We start from the raw sequence: 12424 nt of genomic DNA, 5'->3' as shown, positions 1-12424 counted from the left end.
TTCTCCAAAAGCCCTGAAATTGAAATATGATTTTTCTAGAATATTTGACAATATCTGGCACTGAGAACACATCAGGGGGAGCCAGCACCTGGCCACGAGGGTCTAGGGCGTGCCCCCCGCCTCATGGGCCCCTGGTGGCCCCCCTCCACTTATTCCTACACCCACATGCTTCTTCTTCATCTAGAAAAAATCACCAACCAGCTCAAGCACGAGTTCTAGCTCATCTTGCTGCCATTTTCGATCTCCTTGCTCAAAGCTCCACTCACAAAATAGCTTTGGGGATTGATCTTCGGTGTGTGACACCTCCAATGGTCCAATTAGTTTTTGTTCTAGTGCTTTATTCATTGCAAATTTTTGCTGCTTAGGTGACCCTGTTCTTGAGCTTGCATGTCAAATTTATTTGGTCCCAAGCAGTTCTAATGCATGATGTGGTTTCTAGGCACTTGTGGTAGTAGTTGCTATCAATTTTGTTGAGTTTAGTTCATTTTTATTTTGAGTCACTAAAAATATTAGAAAAAAATTCAGAGAAAGAAATATGTTTAGAAAAATGTACCAAGGTGGTTCTTCAAGGAAGCAAGGACCCAGGCCTGCAATACGTGAGCCAGACCATGAACCACCAAGAGAAGCTCAAGTGCGGCCTTGTGAATGGCCGTTAGAAAATTTCATGGTCCAAGTAGGAATTAAGAGCATCTCCAACAGGCGCCGAACGCGCCGCGCGCTAAAAACTGCTTTGCCGCGCGCCCATCGCCTGGTTTGGCGCGGCGCGCAGCGCTGGCTCCAGCAGCCGCGCTAAAATGCAGCGCGCAAAAAATGCAGCGCGCACGCTCATTCTACAACATTTTTTACATCGAAAGCATAGATAAAAAAACGATAGATTGCATAGATAAAAAACGATACAAAGGTATTTTACATCAGTGCAACTAGATAGATAGTTCGAAAGCATAGATAGATAAAACTATGGTGCAACTAATAGAAACTACTACGGCATACATAGATAGAAACTACTCCAAGTCGCTACCATCATCACCATCATCATCCTCGTCGGTGTCGTCCGAGGTATCGAGCCACATGTCCAACCAACGTTCATCGTCTGCCATGAAGATCGACCTCCCACCTGCTGCAACGATATCGGACTGCGCATTCGCCAATGCCTTCCGCCGACGCCGGTCCGCCCGTTTCGCGTGGCGCCTTGCCGTCATCTCCGCCGAGTAGGCACGCTAGTCGGCGACGTCCTCCGGGTGGCGACGGCGCCACTCCGCCATGGCTCGCTCATCCTCCTCGGCGATGAGGAGGAGGCGCTGCCGCCGAGCATGGTCAGCACGGTCCATGTCGGTGATGAGACGCGGCGGAGGGGCGATGCGTTGTGCCTCCTCGCGCGTGAAGACTTCCCGGAAGTTCATCTGCGACCGGGGCCTCTCCAAGCGCCACGCCGCCGCGTCGTACGCGCGGGCCGCCTCGTGCGCGCTCCGGAACAACCCGAGGCCGAGCCGGACGTTGCCGAACCGGATCTCGGCGGAGTACCAGCCGTTGGGGCGCCCGCGGACGTAGCGGTAGCCCGAAGAACCCCGTCGGCGCGGCGGCATGGTGGCGCGGTGGTGGCGCGGAAAGCGGTGAAGCGGCGAGGTGGCGAGGTTGCGAGGGGAGGGCGCGTGGTTGTGTTCTGTGCGTGTGGCGAGCGCGGGATTTTATAGGCGCGCGAAGCGGCGCGCCAAATCTACCGCGCCACGTGCCGCTTTCTCCCGCGCGCGCGCAAATGCTTCCCGCGCGCGGTAAGTTCCCGCCACCGCTGGAGCGCGCTGAACTGGCCGGCGCGCGGTAAAACCAAACTTTACCGCGCGGGCGCGCCTTTTGCCGCGCCTGTTGGAGATGCTCTAAGGATGAATTTGATGCATATGTGCGTAATGCTGAACTTGAGGGCTTCATGCTAGATACGTGCCCTCAGTACTATTACCTAACTGATTCCTTTGTGAGAAGGTTTAAATTTACATCTTCACGCAACTCTCATACTGTCCTATTTGATCTCTATGGTAAATCTTATACTATGGACTTAGAAGATTTTAATACTGCTTGTAAACTTTCGCAATGGGGTAGTGCTAGTGAACCTCGCAAATTTGAGTTTAAGGATTTTATTGCTAGTATCACTGTGGGGGAATCTACAGAAATAACACAAGCTAACATAGGGAGCATTCATTTTCCTGCTATGCATTACTAGTCGAATGCCCGTGCGTTGCCACGGAGTGATAAAAATAATGTACTAACACACTGATTAAAATTTTGTTTTATTATTGTGTATCAAACATGGCAAGTTGTGGTTTTCCATTCACGCAGCGATAAATAGCAATTCTCTCTCACACTATTTTACTCGTAAGTCATTGTGTCTCCATAACCAACCTCTCCTTGCAATAAAATAAAACAAAACAAAGTGGCTCTTTCTCCCCGCCCCCTCTGCTCCCATGCTATTCGTCTACACATAATCCCTCTGTAGAGCGAGTACTTATGTATAAAGAAGATATGTATTAGCATGTATGTACAAGTAGCATGCGTCTCATCACAGACTACAAGGAAGAACAAATAATCTTACATCCTTGAGGCTGCGCTCATGTCAATTGTCAAGGGATACTGGAAGAGAATTAAAAGCTACTCTATTCACTGAAAGAAAGATTGTCATCTGCTTATGAGTTGTGAGTAACAGCAAACTGAAGCCTATTCTTTGTACCTTTTGCAGTAGATGACTGTTTGAGCAGTGGAAAAGGGCGAGGCAATACATAGGCCTCGCAGCACTGCGATGGTAAGACCCATATTGGACCAATATTTCCTGACGAGCCAAAGCCATGCCGCGGCACACGGACCGCAAGTTGTCCGTCGCGATGCCGTACAAGTCCGCCACCTAAGAATAACAAAATATGAGTCTGAACCAGGATATGGATTCAGCAACAATAACCATTGTCAACAAGCACACTTCCTTTCATGTAGGTTTAAAATATGAAACAAACTCATGATTCAGTTATATGATATAAAAGAACACATGGTTCAGTTATAGTCATACCACCTATACAAAGATCAGGCAAAAAATGTATTTTAACCTAAGGACCAGCATGTCTGCCTCAGCAACTATCTAAAATTATCAAATATGCCAACAATTATTTATTGATGCTTTCCACTAAGCTTCATTAGCTACATGTGAAATGATGAGAGGTCTAGGAAGAGCTAACACCTCATATAATCAACACACAATGATAATAATTAAAATGAGAGAACCTATCAGATAAAGCACGCAATTTCATCTCAATCCATTTGTGAAAAGGATTGTTCAAGTCTTCAGAGTTCTTATTCTGATTTTTTTTAAATCGACCCTCTGAATTTGGATAGGACAACTTGATGGGTCCTGATAAACATGAACATATGGGATATATAACAGTTTACTTTTGCATATCATATACACATTAATCAAGAAAGGAAGAAACTGACAATCACTTAGAAGGAACATATGGCTCATAGATGCATGTAAGTCATATATGAGTACATTGTATTACAGAATTCTAGTTTCTGAACCAGTTTAAATATCAAGGTTTCTTCGTAAAAAAAGGTTTGACAATGTTTGTGTTGACCTTTGAACCAATCACTCTCAACAGTTTGTGGGCATCTGAAGCAGATCAAGATTTATTTTAGTTTTAGCATAATCAATGTTCTATTCGTTCTGAAACCTAAGTTCTTAGTTCTGTAATTGCAGCAAATCCTTAACTATCAGTATAACATAGATGAGTAATGCCTAATCAATAAGCAACAGAATTGGAAACGAAAACTGTAACTTATTACCCAGTTCCTTGCGCCGAGTGAAGTAGCAGGTTATGTTTCCAAGGGTCGAATCACTTCAAGAGATTGATGGGCAAACCATGTTCCTGAAGTAGCAACCTCAAGCGACTTGTACCCAAGTGGAGAATTAGCAGAGAGATAAATGGATGGGTTAAGTGTGTGTGAGATAGAGAAAGAGAGATAAATGGATGGGTTAAGTGTGTGTGAGAAATATGACAAATTATTCAGATAAGATTATAAGCTCAATGTGCACGCAACATGATACTAATTTATGCACGCACTTGGTATGAGCATTGCAGGTGCCATCTGAAAATAAAGTAATCATTCTTGATATACGCACACACTTGCCTTGCACAAACTGAGCCTGCATGCACCTGCAATCATGCATCAAACTTGCACGCATGAAGTACATCTATATTTACTGAAGGTTAATAATTTTCCAATTTGGTAGCCATCTGCAATCATGCATCATCTCTCAGAATCATATCATGATCGGAAATTTTGCAATCTGGTAGTCTGCACATTAATATAACAAGAAACAATTTGAGGGTGGGCACATTGCTAATATGATTCACTTTTTAGTTTTACAATGCAGTTTTACCCACAAGAGGGCCTCTGGGTTTGACACTTTACTGGCCATCTGCCAATTTTTAATGATTCCTTTTAAGACTTATGAAAAAAAGATGCTGAACTATTGGCATAGAGTCAAAACCAGTCAAGAGATTATCTAATTAGCACCATGATACTACAACCAAGTGATATAATTTGGAATACCGATGAATAAGTGTTCGCTTCGTCCCAAGTGGAAATCTAAGCATCGTAGTTATCGGAATACAAATGGTGGAAATTGGTTCAGAAATCAGCGTAAACAATATATTCTTAGTACCACCATTCTATAATCAAGTATTCAAGTGTTTAATGAGATGTATCATCCATGTAGTTCTCTTACATTACGAATTTATGATACATAGTGCAACAATAGCAATAAAGGAAAAACATTACCTCATTGCATAAAGCAGTATGCTCGGTCTCCTTGGCATGTTCATATGAGTTGTCTCCTCCAACCATGATGACACCATGGCATCGCTACTTAGATCATGATAATCCAATCGAGCTGGCAAATAAAATTATAATTAGATAATGTGAGCACAAAGAGACACCTTCCAATTTTATCAACTGGCATGGTTGATAATTTTACATGGTTCTCCCATGCATCACACAGGGTTTTAAAAATGAATCAAAGAGGGAATGCATATGATTGAGATGTGCATGCTACTCAGCAAAAATATTCTGAAGGGTGGGGTGGAAAAAAATTCGTCTTCTATACTTTCCTGTTTCTTCTCAATACCAAATAAAGCTATCAAACTTCGCCTTATACTTTGAAGATTAGAATGGTTAGCAAGTCCATTGTTCAGTGATGGTGGCTGTGCAATGTGGGATTACTCCGGTGGAAATATTAGACCGTGCTAGAACTGAAGACCTAGATGACCAATCATTATTTTTCTTCACACATTGACATGTCAAGATAACTTCACAATTTTTTGAGGATACCTGAGTACAACCACTCAGATAGTTTGAATACATTAGCCTAAGGATATCCAAAACGTCAGCTATCAAAGTTTGGTCACCTTGGGATCTAGTGGGAGATGCCAATTCATGTGCTAAACTGTTGCAGGCCCTTCCCACCGAGCAGATCTGATGGGACTAAAAGTTGGACAGGGCAGCTTTGACAGGGAGGGAGGAAGCACAATGGAAGAGGAGTACAAGGGTGTAGCGACCCGACCTGAATGGATCAAGTCTCTGTGCTTAAGTGTCATCCCTGGATCGGTATGCTGACACACACAGTACTCGAGGATTTATAACAGAGGTAAATCACATGCATAAAGTAACGTAAATACTATTACCTCAATCCAAATAGCGGAAGTAACAAGGTTGTGGATTCCCATCAACACCAACGGCAAAGTTGAGTGTAGAAATCGTAACCCTAACGAATCACTTACTCGTCGTAAGATATCCTGCAACATGAAACGTTGCAGCCCGAAAACGGGTCAGCACATGGAATATGCTGGCAAATTCACACCATAGAGAAATGATGAACAAAGGCTATCACTACATGCATATATGGCTGGTGGAAAAGCTCTATGGGTATAATGTTTTTGCGAAAAGCCAATTTTTCCCTACTTCAAAGGAATAAATTTTATTTAACTATCATGGTGGCTGTTAAACATTGAGAAGGTACCTCCAACTCAATCCCAATTAAGTGTCATCATTAACCCACAAAATTAATTAAAAGTAACATGGTGATGAGATTCAAATGATAATCCAGGTACTAGATACTCAAGTTGTCCATAACCGGGGACACGGCTAACCATGATTAGTTTGTACACTCTGCAGAGGTTTGCGCACTTTTCCCCACAAGACTCGATCGCCTCCGTTTTATTTCTCGCACTGCATGGTGTTTGAGAAACGGATGACCGAGACACAGTCTTTCAGAAACAATCACTCTTTACTCTGGATGGACCGGTACACCTACTTTCCCCTACATCTGCTAGCCCACCTCTTCAAGAGATCATGTAACCTACTCAACTATGCTAGAGCCCATAATAGCTTGTGGCAGCACACGGAAGTTTCTAGCATGAATAATCTTATGATCCCTTTGATCCTGGGTGGCGGTCCTTATACAAACAGACAACACTGGATTCTCCAGGTGCCTCAATCCACCCAGATGTGATTTTTAGTTGCCACCTTAGGTAAACCATTATTAACAATCTCACATCTGTCATGGATATCTCTCAAACCCAATCCACGTCTACGAGCATAGCATAGCAATATAATAGCAACGTGAAGTAACTCCCAAGGGTTTGATAGCAAACAGGGCAATAGGTACTACCTCATCAACTACTTCCCAATACCCACATGTTATCAATCCTACTCATGCAATGTTTGAGGGTTGAATCTAATGCATAAAAACTGGGTATGAAAGGGATATGATCAAAGTGTGAACTTGCCTGCAATGTTGATGAAGAAGATTCGCACTCAAAACTCTTGATAGATCTACTCGTCACACTCCGGTCAATCTATCGTAAGCAAGCAGTAGCAACCATACATAAGCAATCACTCAAGATCAGAAAGATCGAAGAAAACAATTCGGAAAACTTCAAAACCAAGAAAATAACTCTTGCAACATAAAACAATTTCTAAAAGCACCAAAATTATGTGAATTTGGCCTTATCAGAAAGTTTAGGTCAAGAGCTTCGATTTGCAAAAAGAATCAACTAAATCGGAGCTACGAAACTCAAGTTACGATCAAACGAAGTTTGAATTCAAATCTGGTCTAATTCAAATTTTAAAATTTCAGAAAACATGTTTGAGTTGGATTACTGGATAGAGGAGATCATAACGAGAAAGTGGGCGTTGGTTTCGTTGGATTTGGACAAACGAGTAAAAAGTTATGAGTGTTTGAAAACGAGGTGCTATTCTGTAAGAAAAACAAATTGCTACTAGGTCCCTGGCCGAAAATAACAGAAAAAGAAAAAGCTAAATAGTGAACGTTCGTTATGAAATCCTAACGAACGAAAAACGTTCGCTAAAACTACCTAAGCAGAAAACATTCGCTAAATAATAATAAAAACGAAACGGTTTATTTTTTTAAACCGATCTGGATTGGTCCGGTCGGGGTCGGTTTTTTCGTTAAAACCGGCGGCGGATCGGATTAGGGTTTACCGCGGCGGCGGCGGCTCCGGCGAGTCGCATCTCCGGCGAGTGGCGGCGGACGGCTCCGGCGAGCGGGGCGTCGGCGGTGGCGCTGCGCGGCGGCGGACCCAGGCGCGGGCGGGGACGGTCGTGCAGGCGGGGCACGACGAAGTGCGGTGGCGAGTCGAGCGGCGCGGCGGCGGACGCGGATCTCACCGTCGGCGGCGGTTGCGGCGGGATGCGAGGTGGCGGCGAAGTCGAGGGGGGGAGGCGAGGGGCGTCGAGGTCGGCCTTATAAAGGGCGACGGGAGGAGGTGGCGTGGAGGAGGGGGCGCGAGGTAGACGCGGAGTCCGGCTGGACTCCGGCGGCGGCGCTCCCGTGCGGGAGTCGGTCTCCTGCGGGAGATCGGGGACGGGGCGACGGGCGAGCTGGGCTGGGCCGCGGCCTGGCCTGGGAGCTGGGCCGGCCCAGTCGGAAGGGAGGGTTTTTTTTTACATTTTCCAGGCGAACGAAATAATAAAGAAAACCAAATAAATAAATATATTATATAGGCATATAATATATCAAAATTTTCAGGAAAAGATTTCCTACAACGTGAACATTTTTGTGAAGTCAAATAAAATCCTCACAAATTTACATAAAGCAAAGAGTGCTACTGCCTTAATAAAATCCAATAAAAATCATTTTAAAAATACCAAAATGATTTCAAATTTATTTTTCTCCAATTTTCTGATGTAGGGAATCATGTTACCCTATTTTCTGTATATTTTTATTTTGGAGAAAAATAATTTGAATAAGACTCAAATAACTCCAAACTAAAATGATTTCCAAAAGGACTTTGAATTTGACCTTTGAAACTCCCAACTCATATTTCATATTTTTTTGAAGAAGTCATTTTATCTTCTCTCGTGAAAATCATTGAGTTGCATAAAGTTTCTGAAATGGGAAATATTTTCAAATGAAATTCAAATATTTTCGACACCCCTTGTCATTTAAATAAATGGAAGAAGTCATGTCATCTTCTCTCCAGGGTTTTGTGGTGAAAAGAATTTGAATTCATGGAGATCATAAAAGCAAAATGAAAGTTTGGGAAAGTCCTTTTATTCCCTCTCATTTAACTTTCAAAAGATTTCGAATTCCACTCACTTTCAGTCAATCAATCAAACAATCAATCCAATCTATCTATTTATTATAACATTCCAAAATTTAGAATTTTGGGATGTTACAAAGGGGTGGAGGAGTACAGGCTACGGGGAGAAGAAGAGGTGGAGCGAGGGTAGGGAGATGGTGCTACCTGGGGCGTCGTCCATCGTTGTCGCCACCGCGCCGCTCCTGCTCGTCGCCCTCCCCACGTCTAGCTCTTCCTTTCGCTGCAGTATACTGCCAGTTGAGGTCGCCCGTCGTTGTCGCCACTGCGCCGCTTCGTCCTCAGCCCTCCCCGCGTCGAGCTCCTCCTTGGCTGCCGCTTGAGGTCGTCGTAGACAAGAATAAGTCGGCGGCGGCGACTCATAGGCATGGGATCAGTAGCGAGGGATTTGGGGAAGGGAAGTGGGGGTGGGACGTGCGTACGTGGGGTTTTTTTTTAATGTTTTTTCTTTAGCGTGCGGGAGGGAAGAGGGTGGGAAGGAGGTCTGATTTTTCTCACGTACGTGCGAAGGAGGTCGAACCATCACGACGTTCGATTCTCCTTTAATAGTAGAGATTTTGCTCTCTTTATAGGTAGATGCATTAACGGTAAGGACGAGGCATGTCACATGTGTGTTCCCGATCTTAGTGTTCTTAAGAGTGTTGTGTTAGGAGATAAACAATATAACTTGGGGGCCATTATTGCACGTAGGTTGCATAATAACAGTATTAGTGGAGATTTGTTTGGTGGAATTTATGCAACCCGTGTGGCTAATTATCTTGAGATACCCATACATGAAAATGATATGGAATTGCCTCCTACTTATTTAGATTATAATGCTATGGTTCGCCATCAGTTTGTTGAGAGGAATGAACAGCCCCTCCAGTACCGACTAATGCTTGACAGGCGTCGCACTGTCCATATTGCTCTCCCTACTCCTACCTTCTTTGACTTTCAGGCAAAAGGGAGATATGTTATAACCAGGGAGGAGGCGAACGAGTATGAGAGGAGGTCGGAGACAGCCCGCCTCCAAGCTGGAGCTCATCAGGCAATAGCCGCTGCATCTCAGTACGACCCCAGCTACAACTTTGGATATCCTCCAGGCCAGCCGTGGCCATAGACCAACTTAGGCCAAAAGCCTAAGCTTGGGGGAGTACGTATTTCTCACCGACATTAAATTCATGTTCACACACTCATTCTAGTTGTCGGTGCTCATACTTTTTCATTGTACTATCCATGCTAGTTTATTTTCTTTTCTTGCTTTCTTCTTGTGTGTTTGAAAAACCTTAAGGAAAAACCAAAAAAAATTAGTTGTAGCTTTTAGCTAGTTTACTTTCCATGCATGTAGTAGTAATAATTAAAAGAAAACCCAAAAAGATTTCTTGTTCTTCTTTTGCTTGTTGGGAGCTTTCCCGTGTAAATAGTTTTATTTCCTTTCTTTTCTTTCGGGGTCGAGAGGAGAAGACCATAATCAAAATGTTGAAGTGGCTCTTATATGCATAACTGTTGAATTAACCAAGAGCCCATATTACCTTATCTTCTCATGTGTATTAAAATGCCTGCAGATTCCAGCTTAGTCCAATTCACATGCACTATTATTATTATCCACACCGTTCGGTCGTGCGAGTGAAAGGCAATAATGACGATATATGATGGACTGATTGAGATGAGAGAAGCTGGTATGAACTCGACCTCTCTTGTTTTTGTAAATATGATTAGTTCATCGTTCCTGATTCAGTCTATTATGAATGAAACATGTTTGCAATGACAATTAGATATTATAGTTGCTTATGCCATGCTTAATTAGCTAGGAGTTTATAATGGTTTACCTTGCGTGCCAACATGCTATTAAAATGGTTGTGATGTGGTATGATAGGGTGGTATCCTCCTTTCAATGATTCAAGTGGCTTGACTTGGCACATGTTCACACATGTAGTTGAAATAAAATCAACATAGCCTCCACGATATTTATGTTCATGGTGGATTATATCCTACTCATACTTGCACTCAATGTTTATTAATTTTAATGCATGTTCATGACTGTTGTCGCTCTTTGGTTGGTCGCTTCCTAGTATTTTTCTAGCCTTCACTTGTACTAAGCGGGAATACTGCTTGTGCATCCACTTCCATAAACCCTAAAGTTATTCCATTTGAGTCCACCATACTTTCCTATATGTGGTATCTACCTGTCGTTCCAAGTAAATTTGTATGTGCCAAACTCTAAACATTCAAATGAAATTCTGTTTTGCATGCTCGAATAGCTCATGTATCAACTAGGGCTGTCTGTATCTTCCATGCTAGGCGGGTTATTCTCAAGAGGAGTGGACTCCGCTCCTCACTCATGGGAAAATGGCTGGTCACCAGGATGCCCAGTCCCATGCTCAAATCAAATCAAAATAATTGCAAACAAAACTCCCCCAGTACTATTGTTAGTTGGAGGCACCCGTTGTTTCGGACAAGCCATGGATTGATGTTAGTTGGTGGAGGGGGAGTATAAACTTTACCATTCTGTTTGGGAACCGCCTATAATGTGTGTAGCATGGAAGATATCGAGATCTCTCGGTTGTTATGTTGACAATGAAAGTATGCCACTCAAAATATTATTTATCTCTATTTCAAAACCGAGCTCTGGCACCTCTACAAATCCCTGCTTCCCTCTACGAAGGGCCTATCTATTTACTTTTATGTTGAGTGATCCTCCTCTTATTAAAAAGCACCAGTTGGAGAGCACCGCTGTCATTTGCATCCATTACTATTAATTTATATTGAGTATGACTGTGACTGGATCTCTTTTACCATGAATTACAATGTTTAGTCAGTCCTTGGTCTTCAGAGGGGCTCTGCATTTATGTTTTGCGGTCTCAGAAAGGGCTTGCGAGATACCATATTGTTATATCATATTATGATTGTTTTGAGAAAGTGTTGTCATCCGAGATTTATTATTATTTCTCGCTAGTTGATTATGCCATTGATATGAGTAAACTTGAGACCTAAATGTTATTGTGAATATGGTTAGTTCATAATATTTGCTGAAAACTTGAATGCTGGCTTTACATATTTGCAACAACAAGAGCAAACAGAGTTTGTAAAAGTTTTTCTTTATCACTTTCAGTTTATCAACTAAATTGCTTGAGGACAAGCAGACGGCCAATTCTATTCAGACCGTTGCACGCGTGGCTTGTGGGATGATGTCTACTATGCAACCTTCTTCTTGTAGATGTTGTTGAGCCTCCAAGTGCAGAGGTTTGTAGGACAGTAGCACATTTCCCTCAAGTGGATGGCCTAAGTTTTATCAATCCGTGGGAGGCGTAGATTGAAGATGGTCTCTCTCAAACAACCCTGCAACCAAATAACAAAGAGTCTCTTGTGTCCCCAACACACCCAATACAATGGTAAATTGTATAGGTGCACTAGTTCGGCGAAGAGATGGTGATACAAGTGCAATATGGATGGTAGATATAGGTTTTTGTAATCTGAAAATATAAAAACAGAAAGGTAATTAATGATAAAAGTGAGCACAAACGGTATTGCAATGCTAGGAAATAAGGCCTAGGGTTCATACTTTCACTAGTGCAAGTTCTCTCAACAATAATAACATAACTGGATCATATAACTATCCCTCAACATGCAACAAAGAGTCACTCCAAAGTCACCAATAGCGGAGAACAAACGAAGAGATTATTGTAGGGTACGAAACCACCTCAAAGTTATCCTTTCTGATCTATCTATTCAAGAGTCCGTAGTAAAATAACACAAAGCTATTCTTTCCGTTCAATCTATCATAGAGTTCG

General features: G+C 42.8%; 1 protein-coding gene and 1 long non-coding RNA gene across 2 annotated transcripts; both read right to left on the bottom strand.

The window, feature by feature from the left end:
* Positions 1 to 1217: 1217 nt before the first annotated feature.
* Positions 1218 to 1583, bottom strand: LOC109758993 (ethylene-responsive transcription factor ERF071-like). The gene has a single exon (XM_020317838.1). The coding sequence runs from the start codon at positions 1581 to 1583 to the stop codon at positions 1218 to 1220; it is 366 nt and encodes a 121-aa protein (XP_020173427.1).
* A 921-nt stretch (positions 1584 to 2504) lies between these two features.
* LOC141026364 (uncharacterized) lies at positions 2505 to 9069 on the bottom strand. The gene is made up of 3 exons (XR_012188345.1): positions 8802 to 9069; positions 3817 to 4927; positions 2505 to 2887 (listed from the first exon to the last, which is right to left on the bottom strand). It is a non-coding gene; the product is annotated as an uncharacterized lncRNA (long non-coding RNA).
* Positions 9070 to 12424: the final 3355 nt, after the last annotated feature.

This window comes from Aegilops tauschii, chromosome 7 (genome assembly GCF_002575655.3).
Source record: "Aegilops tauschii subsp. strangulata cultivar AL8/78 chromosome 7, Aet v6.0, whole genome shotgun sequence".
Classification (NCBI taxonomy): domain Eukaryota; kingdom Viridiplantae; phylum Streptophyta; class Magnoliopsida; order Poales; family Poaceae; genus Aegilops; species Aegilops tauschii.
The sequence above is the reverse complement of the archived record's forward strand: the minus strand, read 5'-3'. Positions and strand labels throughout refer to the sequence as shown.

What these genes read in the sequence shown, in the direction of transcription:
- LOC109758993 (XM_020317838.1), bottom strand. Translation starts at nt 1,583, where the DNA reads ATGCCGCCGCGCCGACGGGGTTCTTCGGGCTACCGCTACGTCCGCGGG.